Below are 19,135 nucleotides of genomic sequence, written 5' to 3'. Positions count from 1 at the left end.
CTGACAAATATAGACAAATCTCGCCTGTGTTGGGGTCGGTGTTGGGGATGCATGTGTCATTCAACCTCATGCGAGAACTTGTGACATTCCCTGCACCTGTTTTTTTCGTAGTGCTCCTAGTCTTTCTTTTGGTAGTCACTGTCGCTGAAGTGGTCGCTGCAGACTCTATAGGTTTTTAACCTCCTAAGTCCTAATGTCATGGTCAACCTCTTTTATCCCATGCTTTCCGACTTTTTGCATCTCTTGGGACGGTATGAAAGACCAGAAAGCTACTCCTGCTACTGGTGTCTCTTCCCTGACGGTTGTTACAACCTCCGACTGCACAATGATTTTTTTTTAGAATAATAAAATTATTCAAACAATATACACATAATATAGCAATGACCCTATATAAAATCAACCCTTAAAGAATTCAAAAAATTCCCTTAACAATCAAAAATTACCCTTGGCCTTGTGGCTCCAAGTTAAGATCTAGACTGTTTATATCAACAATGTTTTTTCTTGCACCGCTGTCTCCACGGAGAGAAATCACTGTTGTTCTAAGGATTTCAAAGCGAAGGCGCTTTCTGATGTATCCTACAGCGTCTGAGTACCTCTGGCCAGTGTGGTACTCCATCTTACTGGCCAGCTTCTTGACCAGTCTCTCAGCTTCACCACCCATTCCACCAGAAGTCGAGAACACTAAAGGTGTGAAGCTTCCTTTCTCCACTTCAAGAACCCTTGCATTGTAACATCGCTTTTTCTCATTTTCATGGGAAAGGTACATTGCTGGTATCGATTTGCTTGCATTGGAGGGGGCTGGGGCATGAAATACCCTTACATCAAAAAATGCCCTCTCTGAAGCATTCCAAATCGATCTTGCAGAAATGTCCAGCCTGGCTTGGTCTCCTAGGACTGTTCCCCTTGGTAATTCTAGACCATCAACTGGTAGAAGAACTGGCTCCGTCTGCACATCCTTGCATTTCACAGTTCTCATTAGTTCTGCAAAGGTGTCTCTCAGCGAGTTGTGCCGCAGTGACACATATCCACCAAGTTTGCAGATGAGCGCATGGTTTGCTGAGTATTTCTGGCCACACGTACATGTCTTAGGGCAGTCCTTTAAGTTCAGGTTGTATCTGAGAGCTATTGCATCTGAGAACTGTTGTTTATTCATCAGATATCCATACTCTTTTAAAGGTAGTGCTGTTAGCCAAGCACTTGCCCCTTTCTCAGCCGCTAGTTGGAACATCAACTTTGCCAGTGGTGTTGACTCGAGCTCCTGGCGTATTTCTGCTTGTTTTTGTTGATAGAAGAGATTTCGTTCAGTCGTTATCTCAGTTTTCACTCCTTTACTGTGTCTCCAGTCCTCTGTGTAGTTGTCTATCTGCTTGAGAATAGCTTCTTTAAGGGGTTTTGTGGCTCTACATGAGAAATTGTACTCTCGGTCTGCCATTTCCATCATAACTGGTATACCCAATCCTCCATATCTTGGTGGTAGAGCCATTATGTTCCTTAGTTCATCAGTGCAGCTAAACAGCCTATTAATGATAGCTGGGATAAACTCATCACGTGTTACTTGTTCTAGAGGAGTGAGCCTATCTGCAACTCCTGGGGTAGTTCTGCACACATAGTTCCATCTTTTACTAAGCCCATACATGTATGCACTGTATGCTATTTGAGGTTCTCTTGATGCTATATCACTTAACTGTTTAAGATCACGACACCATTCTTGAACTTTTTCCTCAATGAAAGCCTCTTTTCCTTGGTCTGTTCCGATGAAGCTGCCCAGATATCGACGACCAATGCTTGTCACATTGACATCTGGGAATAGGGTTCTTGCCTTCTCTTCGTGCTCAGGCTTGACTATCACCCATGTTTTAGAAGATTTAGGGTTGTATCCAAAGAGTGGTCCTTTAATACAGAGGTTATCCCACCACTTCCTTATTTCCTCCAGTTTTCCCCCAGCAGCAGAGTCATCAGCATACCAGATCTGAGTCACATTTCTCTCAATGTTTCCTGCATCAATCAATGGTATTGTACCACAGGCATAAAATCCCACTGCACAATGATTTACTATCAACCGCCTTTTGATAAAATTTAAATAGTAAAGATTTGTTGCAGTGATAAGGGAATGAAGCTAAACTAATATATTTAGTCATGTCATAATTGAGCTTGAGCTATTACTATACTTTAAAAACACGTGCCGTCGACAACAAACGCGGAAATTTGTAACAGGTCTGACTTATTAATTGGAAGATAAGACTGTTTATCTATCATGGGGTACGGATACATATGTAAGGTTCGTGTCTACACATAAAACGTTATTCAAGAAAGCACACGTTCGCAAGCGTTAGAATACAAAGACAGAACGAAAGTAAACAAATTGAACACTGATCGTTTTACATTCAGATTCCGTGAAGTGAGCTGTCTTTAATTGCTTGTAGGAACTAGATTAATCACTGTACACCAAATTTTAGGAAGATATGTGAAATATAATGGTTTATACCCGATGGTAATCTTGTCGTTTTAAAAAAATATAAATAACAGAAAATTTGTTCTGGACGATTAAAATCAGGTGATTTTACACATGACGTATATGCTATTCTGCCTCCTAGCCTCTAACTGGAAAAATGTAATTCATAATTGATATGCCCCGTATTATCTCCGCTTGTGGAGCTATTTTGGGAGTGCGCCTAGTTAAATAACTGAAGTGAGATATTTAGACCTCTTAAAGTGAAAATAATCAAGATACAGTGGTTAACTGATAAACCATTAACAGCCTGAAAACTGAAAAATGTGCCTCTTTTGAAAGACGAAGTCATGACGTACTTACATATAGAGATATAGGAACGTGGGTATAAAGGTACTTGGGTTCGAGAAAAAAAAAAACAAAAAAAAACACAGGGAGCGGTTGTGTGCTTGATAGGGCTATTGGCAACCACAATTCAGCGGGAGCAACTGGAGGAGAAGGGTAACTTGATCATGATACGATATCACATACCTGGATATGTGGGTTTGAGATTATAAGCGGGATAATTTGATTACGATACGATTTGTTCAATCAAACACACACGAAGACAATTGAGGAACCTGGGATAAACATTATTTAGGGAAGGTATTCATTACCGCTCCTACTAAATCTCTCGCCCAAATTTTAATAAAATTTTTGTATGAAGGCCCTGGAAGTATGAAAGTAATCTAATTCGGTATATTTTTGGCGAACCTCATTTTACCTCATTTTACCTCATTCAATGAGGCAAATTAATCTAGTTTTTTAAGTCCTTTTTAGAAGAAAACTTAAAGTCTCTTGGACTTTTAGGGACTGGGATAAAATTTGCCGAGATTTGCCTCATTTTACCTCATTCGGACAGCCGAAAAGGCAAAATTGGGATGAGGTTAAATGAGGCAATTTGCATTCATTTTACCTCATTCGGGCAGCCAAAAAAGGCAAAATTGGGATGAGGTTAAATGAGGCAATTTGCATTCATTTTACCTCATTCGGGCAGCCAAAAAAGGCAAAATTGGGATGAGGTTGACCCCCCCCCCCCCCCAATAAATGATTCGCTGAAGTGTTGTCTCATCTTCCCTGAAGGCGAATGTTAAAAAATGGAGTAGTAGTATGAGGGATAGCTGAGCCCCGATTTAATTTATGAATTTCCACTGATAATGACGAGTTCAAAATCTGGCATCTTCTGAATTTAATAGGAAAATCTCAGATTTACAGAGTTAAAATTTTACAAAACACTGCTTCGACAATGATAACGGAATTGAAAGTTCTTTTTGGTAAAAGTGACATAAAGGAAAATCATCACTATTTACAGATAACAATAGATATTACAATAATTTCCCCCTTTCCTTACTGACATGAACATGTTATCAGCTCGGCCGGCAATTAGCATCCGGCTTAAGCCCAAATCCGGCTGAGCTAATTACATGTTCATGTTAGTAACAACTAACAACCCACAATTTGTACTAAAAATGTTCCACTAAAAGAGTGGGGCAAGTCCACCTTGCCCTATTCAATGTGAGTTCCTGCTGTTTCCTTTCCCAGTTCACACAGACAAATACTGACGGCAACAGCCGCGGTTTGATTCGATGCTAGCACAAGTCTCGGGTTGAGATTAAAGATAAACTGAGAACATGCAATACCAGCACATGCACCTATTCTGTTAAAAACTAACCCAAATGAAACTACAAAAGATCTCACTTCAGTTGGGAAATACTCAGCCCCCAGTATAAATGGGCTTAGTCCAAACTGGGCTGCACGGAATTTCGCTATTGTGAAAAACGCAAATGAGTAGTTGTCGCTTACACAGAAGTACAACGCTGTAAGAGCAACCAGTTGCAATAACACAGATGATTGGAATGTCTTCTTCCGGCCAATGATCTCCATCAGTACAACCTCTACCAGCACCCCCAGAGGTTCAAACAAACTGATGACACCCAGGTCAAACAACACTTTTTTATCGAAGACACAAGACGCATCTTGTGTCACTGTTACACCAGTACAGTAGCCTTCATTAAGAAATCGGGGCATGGAATAGCTGATGGTGTAGTAGAGGAATATTGCTGTGAATCCCAACGCATTGACCACTACCAGATCCTTCATACGTCCTGTTGCCTTGATAAAGTTCAAGGCACCGAAAAATCCGGTTTCATTCTTATTGGTGTCATCGTCATCTTCTTCCCTTTTCAATTTGATAATACCGCTTCCGCTGTTGCAGTTGAACTTAGCGATGGTTTGCACTGTAGTTTCCGCTCTGTCCCATTTCCTCTTCTTAGCTTCAAACCTCGGAGACTCTGGCATGATGGCCAAGAAGAAGATTGACGGAGAGAACATGATTGCAGTTCCTACCATAAGACCTCTCCAGCCGTAGGGATCAACGACGTAGTACGCCAAAGCACTTGTCAGTGAGGCACCAGTCCCCCACGCCAGGGAAATATAGGAGATTAGAAAGCCTCTCCATTTGACTGTTGCTATTTCCGCTGAAATTAATTTAATTGAGTGTGGGACAGAAAAGTAAATTTACTTAATAATGTTATCCGACATGTCCACGACAATTCGTGAACAGTGATCGCTGATAATTATTGTACGCCTTTTAAATTACCTTGATGAATAGTGCATATCATACGACTACATTCTTCTATTATGAAACCTTTGCACATTACAATACATAATAGTTAGAATTTATTTCGTGTGGAGCACTAGCCCACGTGCAGAGCATTAACCCACGTGCGGGGATGCTAAGGGGACTCGATATTATGGTATCTTAATTCGTAACATTAGGGTGGTAACGGACACTGAATACAAAATAACATGACAAAGCGTGGCACTGAGCAATATTTCGGAATAAAATTAGCAGGAATTGTCCGGGCTTACCTGTAAGAGCGATAGCAGGTCCCATCCCAATCCCCATGAACACCCCTACAAGTCCACGAAGCACAGCCAGATGCCAGTATTTTGTAGCGAGTCCGCATAACAGTCCTGCTATGGTTACTCCTATATAGCTCCAGCTAAAGCTACTGGCTTCCTGCCAAATTTGTCTCCCGCTCCCGAAAAAAGGAGTGATGCTAGCCCCAATCCTATGAACACATTTATCTGCAAAAAGTAAAGAGTAAAATTATATTTCACGTTATATTATCAGGCCAATCTTTCAAAATCAATGTTGTCAACAAACAAACTGTGGAAAAAATTAATTTATTAATGATCAGGTATTAAGACTAAAGAAACTTTAAAAATGTACTCAAAGATCGCTTCGAGTGGATATGTAATAGGTATTTGTTTTCTGTAGCCTTAGTGTTCGGGCACAATATGTAGTAAATTTTAATTAATGTATTCAGTATTCAGTATTCAGTATTCAGTATTCAGTATTCAGTATTCAGTATTCAGTATTCAGTATTCAGTATTCAGTATTCAGTATTCAGTATTCAGTATTCAGTATTCAGTATTCAGTATTCAGTATTCAGTATTCAGTATTCAGTATTCAGTATTCAGTATTCAGTATTCAGTATTCAGTATTCAGTATTCAGTATTCAGTATTCAGTATTCAGTATTCAGTATTCAGTATTCAGTATTCAGTATTCAGTATTCAGTATTCAGTATTCAGTATTCAGTATTCAGTATTCAGTATTCAGTATTCAGTATTCAGTATTCAGTAATTTTGATTAATTATCCTTCGAGAAAATGTCTATTGACTTGTTAATTTAAATCAAAAGTGCGGAGTATGTACCAGTACTCTACGAGTCGAGCAGACAGCTATGATGTACATAATGATTGACATGTGAACTGTACAATATTTAGCCCAATTAAATTCTACTGATGGATCTCATCACTAATTATACGTCACTGATTGGTGACATAATCTGACCCCTGATAATCGCCCCCCCCCCCCCCCCCCCCTGTCGTGCTCCATCTCCGGATGATGATTAAGATTCCCTACTGTAGTGCGACACGTACCCTAGTGCAAAAACCTCCAAGCTCATACAGGGGGCTTCGCAATGGGCTTGCGTCTTTCCGGGGAGTAAGCCGAATGCGAGGGGAATTCTCCAGCCGTCATGATGCATGATACAGTTTGACCATTGTTAATTGTTAATGGTCTGACCCGGCGCGCGCTACTTCGTAGCACTTGCCGTCGGGCCATTTCGAGAAGAAAGCGGCGCGCGCGCTACTTCGAAGAAATTTAGACAAGTAACATCCGTCAAGATACAGTCCGTGGACACTGGACAGTCACCAACTGTCATGTGTCGTCGTAGATTTTGTCGTCGCGCTTCTTATCCAGGCAGTAGTGGTATTCGTCGTGGATAAAGTTTCTTGAACCAGAAGTAAGTCCAGGAATGAAGGTAAACATGTTATTTGATGCTTCGGTAGAATCATCGTGACATTATATATGGCTCAAGCATATGAACTTGTTAATGTTATCCAAATCAGATATATGTCTTTATACGATCCGCGTGTGATAGGAATTAAGATCATCTGCTGCTTACGCCTTACGACTGACTTGTATCACGTTGCGACCCCCACGGTCGTTTCACTATGGTGGGGGAGCCGCGTTGACCATTGTTAATGATATGGCCCGAGAAGAAAGCGGCGCGCGCTACTTCGGCGCGCGCTACTTCGAAGAAATTTAGACGAGTAACATCTTACTGGGCCGCGCTCAGCCTGTCATTCCGCCAAATCTTTATTCGGATTATATGTTAATGAACATAATAGCCTGGGGTCCTCAGGTAAAGTAACATCCGTCAAGGAGCCGCGCACTTCGTGCGCGGTGGGTCATACAACGTATGACAAGGGACCTCAGGCTATTATGTTCATAGACATAAAATAGAGATTCGGCGGAATGACAGGCTGAGCGCGGCCCAGTAACACATAACACGACCAGCCATTGACGGATGTTACTCGTCTAAATTTCTTCGAAGTAGCGCGCGCCGCTTTCTTCTCGAAATGTTTCTTCTCGAAATGTTATGGCCCGACGGCAAGTGCTACGAAGTAGCGCGCGCTGGGCCAGACCATTAACAATGGTCAAGACCAGTCAGTAAGGTTTGCTTTGAAAGTTGTGATTATCTATCTTTCCAGTGTTACGGTACCATGCGATCAGGATTTTAGTCTACGACTAGTCTACGACTTGGGGGTAATTCGGAATCAGCGTCCAAAAATACACCGATTTAGATTACTTTCACACCCTCTTGGCCTTTTCATAAGAATTTTTTAAAATTTGGGTGAGCGATTTAGTGGGAGGGAACTCTAGCAGAGTGGTAAATACGTGGTTCCACCATCACTCACATTACCAAATGGTACAAACGAAATAGGCAAAGATGGTGCAAGACTGGACATCAGCGCGAGATTGTTCTGGTAGCTGCTGGACAGGGCATTCACAGATGTAAGGGTACTTCACCCCCAAGCTACAGTGACAAGAGCACTCACAGATGTACCAAACTCACGAGAAGAACAAAAACGTGAGTAGATTCAGTGGTACCCCTCCCCTTTTGGCCCCTCCCTAGAATTGAACAAATAAATGATTTTAGAGGATACGCTGGTAAAATCTCTAAAAAGTGTGCTTCTAGAGCAAAACGCGCAGTTTTTTTAGTACTTAGATTAAGTTTCTCCAAATTGTTCCACATTCAAACAAAGCTACCCTAAGATGGCGCCCCCCCCCCCCCCCCCCCCCCCCTTGCACAGCGGGTTCAGCAGGGCCAGTGGCGTAACTAAGGGCCCTGCTGACCCCGCTGTGCAGGGGGCGCCGTCTTAGGGGGGCGCCAAATCTTCGTTTGAATGTGGGACAATTTCGAAAACTTAACTAAAGTACTAGAAAAATGCGCGTTTTACTCTAGATACACACTTTTTTAGAGATTTTACCGGCGTATCCTCTAAAACCAGCAAACCAGCATTGTTTCAAATTTAAATTGAAACAATGCTGGTTTGCCTGGTACAGGATCACTCAAAACTCCACCCGCCACAGAGGCCTGAATGCAAGCTCACTCAAAATGCTCTTCAAAACAGTAGTACTCACAAAACTTCTATATGCTGCTCCAATATGGCTAAAAGATAACCTAGACACTTTCAAAGACTTCTATGCCAGGGTCCTCTTGAAAATAAGTGGATCCACTCACCATCCTCCCAAAGATTTGACATCTGTCGCGCTTGGAATTCCACCCCTTGAGATATCCTACAAGATGATCACTATAAAATTCATAATAAAAGCACTTACAAGTGACCCATTTATGCAAGGACTCATCTTACAGCTAGAGGAGGCAAAGGCCCATCGATATCAGCACCATATTGATGAGATACGTAAGTTCCTAACGTGGACAAGGGGGTCCAACGAGCTCAACAGAAGCAGAATAGACCTTCTGACTAGTGTCCACAACGGTGTTGTCAGCTACTCAAAAGACGAAATAACCCGCTTTATGGACTTCACTTGGAATAAACATCTCCTACTGAACCCTAGAATAAATCCGGGTGAGATACTGGATAACATCGATGAGAGGAGCAAAAAGTTGTTTCCTCGCTACTCAAGCAGGAGCACAGACACTAAAGTAATGTCTCTCTTGCATGGCCATGACATCACCTTCACAGCATTCAAGGCAAGGGTTGCCAACAACTGCGACCCTCAGTGTCCGAATTGTCAGATGTTGGACAACAATTACCATCGAATCTTCTCTTGTCCACTGTACCGCTGTTCCTACAGAGAAACCATTCAAGAGCACTCCACTAGTGACCAACCATGCTGGTCTATCTTAAGAGATGGTAGTGATGGCAGCATCACTGCCTTCCGATCTTTAGCACAGATCGCCATCGATGAACTATCATAGAATTGATACTTATACTTATTAGTGCTCCTTCACCTCCATCCCCCTTCATGTCCGACATCTCCTTATGACATCACTCCCCCTTCAGCCTCTACTACTCCTTTACTACTCCATCTACTGCCTCATCTTCTGGACATCATTATCTTCTAGTTTAGTTGAGAATTCTCAACACCCACTTCCAAGTCAAGTACTCTCGACCCACTTAGTCCACATACCTTGCAAACTTACAGCAGGGTATTTGTAATGGTCTAAGTCCCTAATACACGCCAAAGATGGTTCCTCTATACTCAACCGTAGGAGAAGAGAATTAGGTGACTGTATTTTGTTCTAATGTTGATATTAATATAAGTATGTTCTAGTTGTTACTCCTTTTGTTTTAACGTTTTTATGGTACTCTCCTTAAATTATTTCAATGCAGTCACTCAGATGATTTTTAAATCAGGACACTTAAATAAAGACACATACTCTGCCCACAATAAGGGGCCATAATTTTTAAATTATGTAACAGTATAGAATTATTATTATTATCCTCTAAAATCACCTAATTTGTTCAATTTTAGGGAGGGGCACCAAAAAGGGAGGGGGTGCCAACAGGGGGGCGCCTTTTCGGCAGGGGGGCGCCAACAGGCAACGTTACGCCACTGAGCAGGGCCATTCGTTACGCCACTGATTAGAGTCCTAAACCTAGAGAAAGCCATGTCCACCCTACTAGTATTAAGGAATACAAATTTGCAAATTGTAAACTGCAATTTAATTTCGTTTAGCAGATGCAGACTGCAATTCGATCTGCCCAGAACTTGTATCTGAATCTCTATCAGGGGTTATAGCATACATAGGTGTATGCTCCTTGCTTTGGAATGAACAGATAAAAGCATGTATTTCTAAAGCAAATCGTATGATCTGCTGGATTGTAAGGAACTTAGTTATTAGAGAAAAGGTTGTAATGATAGCTATTTATAAAGCTTTGATAAGACCTCATCTTGAGTATTGTGTCCAATTGTGGAATCCAGTTGCGGCTCATGGAAGTTGGGGGACTGTTTTGGAGCTGGAGAGCGTCCAGAGGCGGTTTACCCGTCTTATTGATGAGGTGGGTACTCTTCCATACAGCTGCAGACTGGATATCCTCAATTTGACAACGCTGGCAGAGCGGCGAATACGTGGGGACCTTATCGAAGCTTTTAAAGTAACTAGTGGTTTGACTGAATATGGATCGGGTTTGTTCAGAATGAGCAGATCTGGTCTTAATCTAGTTTCAACCAATAGGTGTAATAAGAGTGTAACTAAAGTTAAGAATCTCCAGTCTTCTTTTCTTCCGGAGCGAGTCATTCCTTACTGGAACAAACTCCCTTCAGATGTCAAGAACTGCTCGACAGTTTTAAGCTTTAAAGTTAGATTGGAAGGATTTAAGAAAGAAATGATTTCTAAAAACAGTGTAAATGATTTTTATTTTTGGAATGTTTCGAATGAAGTTTTAGGGAAAATTGAAGGACCCAGTTATTTAAGCAATAAGGAGACACATAATGAATATCTTTGGTTTCATCCTTTTGTGGCAAAGAAGCGTTTCATAAATCTTTATTCCACTGGGAAGTATTAATAAAGATAGGATCAATAATGCTGTAATCTGTCCTCGCACTTTCTTCAAAGCATACTCCGACAGAAACGCAACCAAGGGTGTTAACAGTTCCAGATTTGGGACTTTTACGTTTGTGTGTAATGTCTGCAAGACACACTCTGAACAGAACTCCGCAGTCAGTGCCGAAAGTAAAGTCGACCTGATTGACAGGCGAGTAGATAATCTGACCCAATCTATGGAGGACATGAAGGGTTTACTTATGAAAGTTGTGAATATGAAAACATCTCCGGACAAAACTGAAATTTCTTCTCCTCCATCTCCAGCACCAGTTGCCCCTTCATATCGCTCTGTATTAATCATGTCCAGCAAAGCACCAGAAAATCAAGCAAAAGATCGCCAAGAAGAAGTTGACAAAATCATCAAAGACAACGCCATTCATGCTGACAAACGGTATGTCAATAAGAAAGGGGACATTGTGGTTGTGTGTCCGACAACAGCTGACAGGGAAAATCTTGTCAAGAAAGTATCCCAGCAACTTCCAGAAATGATAACGCACCAGCCACCAGAACGTTTGCCCACAATCTCTGTTGCTAACCTTGCTGATAATTATTCTGAAGAAGATCTAGAAGACCTGCTCCTTCAAGCTCACCCCAACATTAAGGCATTAAAATCCCAGGGTGAAACATTTTCTGTACTAAAAGTTAAACCTCAGATCAAAAACAGCAGCAAGCATCAAGCTACTATACGAGTTAGTAACAATATCAGGAAAATCATAGAACAACAGGGAGATCGGCTATACATCAGTTCGTTTAGTTGCAAAGTTTATGATCAATTTCATGTAAAACGATGCAACAACTGCCAAGGTTTTGGACACTACAGGTCGGAGTGTGAATCAGAAAAAGCTATTTGTGGTTATTGTTCCAAGAATCATACGTCAGAAGATTGTCCAGAAAAGAAAACTAATAGTCATATTTCATGCTGCATTAACTGCTCTAAGGGCAAGTATCGGGATGAAAGAAACACACACACAGCATTTGATAGGACATGTCCAGCTTATGTTGCTGAACAGCAGCATCTCCGCAAAACTATCAATTACTACAGTTCAAAAAACTTGTAAGCAGTGGTCTGAAATCCTCTCCGGCGGAGATTCTTGGCTGTTGCTGGAATGTGAGATCTCTCAATAATAAGATTCAACCAATCATGGAATCTATAATCGACCAAGGAATCTCTGTCCTTTTTGTCACTGAGACTTGGCTCACCAGCATGAAGAATGATGTTACTGCTACCATCAAGTCTTACGGCTATAACTTGATTCACTACATCAGGAAAGACTCCGCTAAATGCAGAGGCGGAGGAGTTGGAATTATTTACAATTCAAGTGATTTGAACCTTACTCCTGTGTTTGATAAGTGTGGAGATACGTTTGAAGCAGTTTTAGGCAAATTTCGAGACTCATCGGGTGATACTGTCCTCTGTGCTTGTGTTTACCGACCAGGGTCATTGACTGATGTATTTTTTGAAGATTTGGATGAGTTTATTGGGAACATATTCATGAAATACAAGAAGTTTTTAATCTGTGGTGATCTTAATATTCATTTGGATGATCATAAATCAAGAAACACGGCCAAACTGACTGAAGTATTGGCCAGCTATGGACTGCATCAATACGTGAGAGATCCAACTCACAACAAAGGACATATTCTGGATGTTGTAATCTCCTCCCATCAGATAGTCAATCCAAAGAGTGTCACAGTAGACTCGCACACCTCGGAAATGTTCCCAAACTGTGACCATTTCCCGGTTACTTTTAGCCTCACAAAAACAGTTGCAAGCAATCTCAACAAGAAAAAAGTTATCACATTCAGAAATGTCAAAGAAATTGACAAAAATTGTTTTGCGGATAATCTTGCTGAGGAATTGGTTACTGTAATGGATCCTGAGGGTCTATCACAAGCTGAAATGCCGTCATTTGAAAGCCGCATCAGCCTATACAACTCTAAGTGCCTAACTGTGCTGAATAACCATGCTCCTCTCCTCACAAAGGAAATCAAAGAACGTAAGTCTGCCCCTTGGTTCGATGGTGAATATAAAGCACTTAGAAGCCAAAGAAGAAAAGCCGAGACAAAGTGGAAAATCTCCGGATCTTTAACTGACAAGAAACACTATGAATCAGTCAGAGAGCAGTGCACAGAACTCTCAGACAGGAAGAAACATGAGTTTTTCAAAGTCGAATTCATAAAGCATTCCTATTCTTCTAAGAGTCTTTTTAGATTTGTGGACACCTTTCTTGATCGGGATAAAAGCATTGTGTTGCCTTCGTCGGAGTCTCTCAAGGTCACAGTCGAAAACTTTAACGTATATTTTCAGGAGAAAATAAAGGCAATACGAAATAACTTTGATCATGTGGAGTCTGACGATCAAACGCCCTCTTACTGCGGAGAAAAACTAGCTGAGTTCTCTCCAACTACTCTAGAAGAACTAGAGGAGATAATCAAGGCATCTGAGATCAAGTCTTCTTCAATTGACCCTCTACCTGCAAACATCTTTAAAGAAAACCTTGAGGTTCTACTACCCGTCTTAGTTGACATAGTAAATGCTTCATTATCTTCTGGCAGTATTGATGGCGCTAAACTAGCTCATATCACACCCCTGATCAAGGGCCAGGGATTAGATAGTGATAATCTCAAGAATTACAGACCAATATCTAACCTTAGTTTTGTGGGCAAGTTGATAGAAAGAGTAGTGCTCAGGCGTCTAAATGAACATCTAGAAAACAACAACCTGAACATCCCACAGCAGTCTGGATACAAATCAAAACACAGCACCGAGACTCTGCTTGTGAGAGTTGTTAACGATCTACTCATTGCATCTACAGAAAGCAAGGCAACTGTTGTTCTTCTCCTAGATCTCAGCGCAGCTTTTGATACAGTTGACCACTGCAAACTACTGAACATCCTCAGAAATGAGTTGGGAATAACAGGGACAGCTTGGAAATGGTTCAGCAGCTTCCTCACAGGTAGATGTCAAACGATTAAAGTTGGAAATGAGGAATCTTATGAGATAGTGATTAAGTTTGGAGTCCCACAGGGCTCTGTGCTGGGTCCGGTCCTGTTCAACATCTACATTCGCTCTTTGTACTCAGCAGCACATGATTTGAACTTCTCCATCCAGGGTTACGCCGACGATCATCAGCTGTATAAAAGTTTCAAGCCAAACGAGGAGCCCACCGTCCTTATCAACGATGTTCCCAAATGTTTCCAAGAAATTAATGACTGGATGAAAAAACATTATCTACAGCTCAATGCAGGAAAAACCGAGATTCTTGTCTTTGGGACACCGCTTGTTCTCCAGCAGCTGTCTATAGGGGGCGTGTTTGTTAACTCTGAGACGTGTGTCAGGCTGTCACCTGTTGCAAAGAACCTCGGATTTCGTCTCGACTCTCAACTAAACTTTGGTGAGCAAATCAAGCAACTTAAAACATCGTGTTTTCTGAAACTAAGAGACCTTGCTAAGATGAAAACATTCCTCACAACCAAACAGATGGGAACACTGACTCAAGCAATTGTAATCTCATCGCTTGACTACTGCAATGCACTTTACTATGGTTGTAGTCAAGCCTCAATTACGCAGCTGCAGAACATTCAGAACCGAGCATGCCGTCTGGTTTTTGGATTAAAGAAGAGAGACTCAGTCGAGGAGAAGCTCAAATCCCTTCATTGGCTCAAGGTGAAGGAGAGGATTGAGTTTAAGTTATGCTTACTGATTTTCAAAGCAGTCAATGGTGTTGCTCCTGCATATCTGTGTGATCTAGTAACATTTGTTAGTTCGAGTAGCAGAAGAACTTCCTCCTTACACCTACCCGTCGGATCTACAAGATCACACCCAAGAGCGTTTCAGACTGTCGCTCCGAAAATCTGGAACCAACTACCAATTGAAATTAAGACTTGTTCCAATGTTGATCTGTTCAAAACATTATTAAAAACTCACCTGTTTAAGAAAAGTTATGGCATGAGCGATTAATCGACAATATAATAACTTTATGTTATTTGCTTAAACTGTTTAGGATGCAACCTAATGTCATGATCTTTTTGAACTTATTAGCAATTAGACTGTTAGCTCGCTTCACAAGCATGTCATCTTCGTTCCAAAACTTTTTATGTCCTATGCATACACTCCTTGATAGTTATCTTGATCTAGTATCTTTGTTTCACACAATAGAGCATAAGTTTTGTGGTTTATCCACTGGGCTTAGAGTTTGTGTTTAAGCTACCAAATTTTATTATTATTTATTTAATGAATTATTTATAGATAATGTATTAGATTTTATTAATTAATAAAATTGAATTTGATAAATTATTAATGTTGATGGAAAAATATATTTATTTAAATTATTTTTTTATTTAGTGCAATGATATTTTGTAGACACTTGTGATGATGTTATGTCATAATCTTTACTTACTTACTTACTTACTTAGGTGCAAAATCTTTACCAACCATTTGAACCTTAATCTGATCACTCCTAGATTATAAAAGGTCGGGGAAAGTTTGATGGGGAAGGGCATGAAACACTTGTTGTTGTGAAATGAATTTGTGGAATGTGACATGCGCTAATCAAGGAAAGACCATGCCACAGGTCTACACTCAACATGAGAATGAAAATAAAAACCAGTTGCAGTATATATGAACCGAGTGCTACAACTGAAGAAAGGGTCATTCGTCCCCCTTGTATTTACCACTAAAAGAGGAATGGCCGGCACCTGAGGCCAAACGTTTCATTAGTCGACTTGCTGTGTAGATATCCACCAAGACGAAGGAGGACTGTAGCTAGGTGATGTGTAACAGGACACGCCTGAGCATGGATATAATGAGGAGTGTGCTAGTGCAAAGTACTGCTTTCCAGGGAGCCATTGTCCAAATAATTTCCTGGCATCTGACCCAAACTTAAGGCCACCTATATTAGAAGAAGGCATGGGCGGCCCCTATATCCAGTCTCCTTCAACCTGATACCTGAGATGAAGAGCTACAAGGGGTAGATGATATTTATTGCTCATGATTTGTGCTTGTGCTCTGCCAAATGCATCACCAGATTTAATTTATTGTACATGTGTGTATATGTTTATTATTTGGGATTTTGAAAATGTTGATTTCTAAACCTTTAGTAAATGATAGTTATTTTTGGAATGTTTCGAATGAAGTTTAAGGAAGAATTGAGGGAACTAATTACGTTGTTAATAAAGAAAAGCCTAATGAATGTCCTATGTTTAATCCCATGTTGCTAAGAAGTACTTTGCCCCACTGGAGAGCAAGATCATGCATCATGTGCTCATTCCAGCCCTCATTGGTCCAGTCACCCAGCACGATAGAGATACCCTCGAAATTCCTGTTTGATGTGGCGGGCTATGCATATGCTTACTCAGTAGCAGTAACTAAAGCCATAGCAATTAGTAGGTTTGATCAACCAATATATCACCTCAGATCTTCTTTCTTTTCTTTCATCTTGGCCAGGTCCAGCTTGGATATCACCAAGCTGGACCTGGCCAAGATGAAAGAAAAGAAAGAGAATCTGAGGGAACAGAAAGAGGAGTTTCTCTCCCAAAGGTTTAAGTTGCTCTATAGTCCATAGTGAGTCAGATCATCGACCTAAAACCACCAAGGCCAAGCAAGAGAGAAGGGAGCCTCAACATGGCTCCTAAAACTACCTCTGAAAGACCTCAACTTTGTTCTAAACAGGCAGGAGTTCCAAGACAGCATACATCTACACTCTACAGTATGGTCAGAAGATCAAAAGAGTGCCCTCTAAATGTGCTTACGGAAATATAAACAGTGTCTATCACGCCCTTGATTGGAAATTAGGTTTTCATGTGCCACAATGCCATAAGAGACACTGCTGCTTTCTTCCTCCAAGACTGTATGCACCCTTTGAAAGAACATTCTTTGACGTTATGGTCACACATTGCATCCTGACTGCAACTCAAATACATTAATTAAGCCACTAGATAAAATCTACAGTAAGCATGAGAAAGAAAAGAATGATTTGTATGAAGAAAGAGAGAGTACTTCAGTAGTCAGAGAAAGGATCTTTTGTCCCTCTAGTCTTCACAACTTCTGGAGTTATGGGACTGCTTGTTTGTAGATCGTGTTTCTGGGATGTTAGCTGACAACAAAAAATAAGCCATGAGTCAGGTCAAAAATCATATCAGAACACGATTCAGATTTTATCTGTTAAGAAGCACACTCATTGCGCTGAGGGGAATCAGAGGAAAATCAACAGCCCAGCATCTTGACTGCATCTTGACTGCAACCCTCGCCTTGGGTAGTATATATGCAAATTTCACAAGCAAGAGCCACATGGGTTCTTTTCCATTATTTTGTATGGTGATGTTTTGTGTCATTATTATTTGATTTGATTTGATGCTGCAGACTTTTTGAGCTTGCTCCAACAAAGTAACTGAAAAACGCTGGGCTTTATGTTGGCATGGGCTAATATTTTGTGTGCAGTGAATACTTCTACACTTCAATACCTATAAAGCTTTTACACTGCAGTATAAAATTTATCAATTTAATTATATCCCTGATTAATCAGGGGTGCACAGCTCAGTTAGACTTTTTGAAATAATGTCTGCTATAGTATTAAATAATGAAATATTTCAGCTATCAGAATGCCTATACCAAATCAACTGAGCGCTTCTGAAGTGATGAAGGAGAGGGAAAGGTTATACAAGCTCATAATCGGCCAACTAAGGAGTGACAAATTTGAAACTGTTGCATATGAGTTGACAGTAGCTCTTAAGAATGCTACTGGTGGATTTATGATACAAAGTGCTCCTACGAATAGACTTAGTCAGTTAGTCCAATATGGCTTGAAATATGAGGAACTCAATGAGGAGACTGAGACACACAGTAAAAAGCTGGAGAAAGCGACTAATTTGGGCCCTGGTTTGGATTTGGAGTATGATACAGATGACATGAATTCTTCTCCCACCGTCATACAATATGAAACTGCCTATGTTACTTCCCACAAAGCTCCTTGCCGTGTTGCCTGCTTTACTGCTGATGGTAAACTTTGTGCCACTGGAAGCGTCGATGCAAGTCTCAAAATAATGGATGTTGAACGGATGATAACAAAGTCCCAACAGGCTCAACGTCAAGAGAATGAAAACCATCCTGTTATAAGAACTCTTTATGATCATCTTGATTCCATCACTGCTCTTACTTTCCACCCTGTCACAACACACTTGGTGAGCGGATCTAAGGATTGTACCATCAAAGTATTCGACTTCACCAAAGCCAGTGTCAAGAAAGCAGTGAAAAGTCTCGAGGAAGGTGCTTCAGTAAGAAGTTTGGCGTTCCACTCATCAGGTGATTACCTGCTCATGGCGCTTGATCACCCAGTTATTAGGTTGTATGATTATGTTACTTTGAAGTGCTACGTCTGTTCAAACAGTCTGTCACAGCACTCAGGTCCTGTCTTAGCACTGTGTTGGAACACTGACTGCACCATGTACGCAAGTTGCAGTAGTGACGGGTCAATCAAAATGTGGGATGGTGTCAGTAACAGGTGCGTCAAAACATTTGATGATGCTCACAATGGAGCCGAGGTGACCAGTGTCCAATTCTCGAGGAATGGCAAGTATGTGCTATCTAGCGGTAAGGACAGTGTTGTGAAACTTTGGGAGGTGACCAGCGGGAACATCTTGAACGAGTATGTTGGAGTTACACAGCACAACCACCGAACTGGCGCACAGTTCAACCACACCGAGGATCTGATAATAGCACCTGATGAAAAGGGGATGGCGGTAGGGTGCTGGGATGCTCGTACAGCAGAACCACATCCACATTTGGTGTCTGGTCACAACAATGTGATCAGAGGTGCTGTTCATTCTCCGACCATGCCTGCTTTTATCTCATGCAGTGACGATTTCAGAGCCAGGTTCTGGTACTACCGAGGAATATAGAATCTTTTTTACTCTTATCACATAAACTTTTTATTTCAGTCGATTTTAATATGAACTGACAGTATGTTTTTAATGTGGAACTGACCCTGATTTATCATTTAAAACGTTAACTGTTTAATGATAGTTTGTGCTCTCGCAAGTGTAAAGTTTTATTTTTAATATGATAACTTATTATTTCAAATTGGAAATTATTGAGCTCGTTTATATTTTTTCTTAAAATTCATCTCAAAGGATCACCGAAATCTATTAAAACATCCGAATTAAACTTAACATTACAATATTTGAAACATTTTCAGCAAATATGATAATTTATACAATTCAT

The 19,135-nt window shown here is 40.8% G+C and overlaps 1 protein-coding gene across 2 annotated transcripts in view; it reads left to right on the top strand.

Annotated features, from left to right (window-relative positions):
• LOC134814939 (cleavage stimulation factor subunit 1-like) overlaps positions 1 to 19,004 on the top strand; it is a 58,545-nt gene extending 39,541 nt beyond the window's left edge. The window contains exon 2 of one of the 2 annotated variants that reach the window (XM_063823300.1): positions 17,510 to 19,004. In XM_063823300.1, the coding sequence (XP_063679370.1) occupies positions 17,518 to 18,813 (1,296 nt within the window). In that variant the 5' untranslated portion in view covers positions 17,510 to 17,517 and the 3' untranslated portion in view covers positions 18,814 to 19,004. Of the gene's footprint in view, positions 1 to 17,497 lie in introns of both variants that reach the window. The other variant, XM_063823299.1, reaches the window with a different exon arrangement.
• The last annotated feature ends 131 nt before the right edge of the window (positions 19,005 to 19,135 follow it).

The sequence above is a fragment of the Bolinopsis microptera genome, chromosome 5 (genome assembly GCF_026151205.1).
Source record: "Bolinopsis microptera isolate Bmic1 chromosome 5, MBARI_Bmic_1.0, whole genome shotgun sequence".
In the NCBI taxonomy this organism is placed as follows: Eukaryota; Metazoa; Ctenophora; class Tentaculata; order Lobata; family Bolinopsidae; genus Bolinopsis; species Bolinopsis microptera.
Note: the sequence above shows the minus strand (reverse complement) of the source record. Positions and strands in the feature narration are given on the sequence as shown.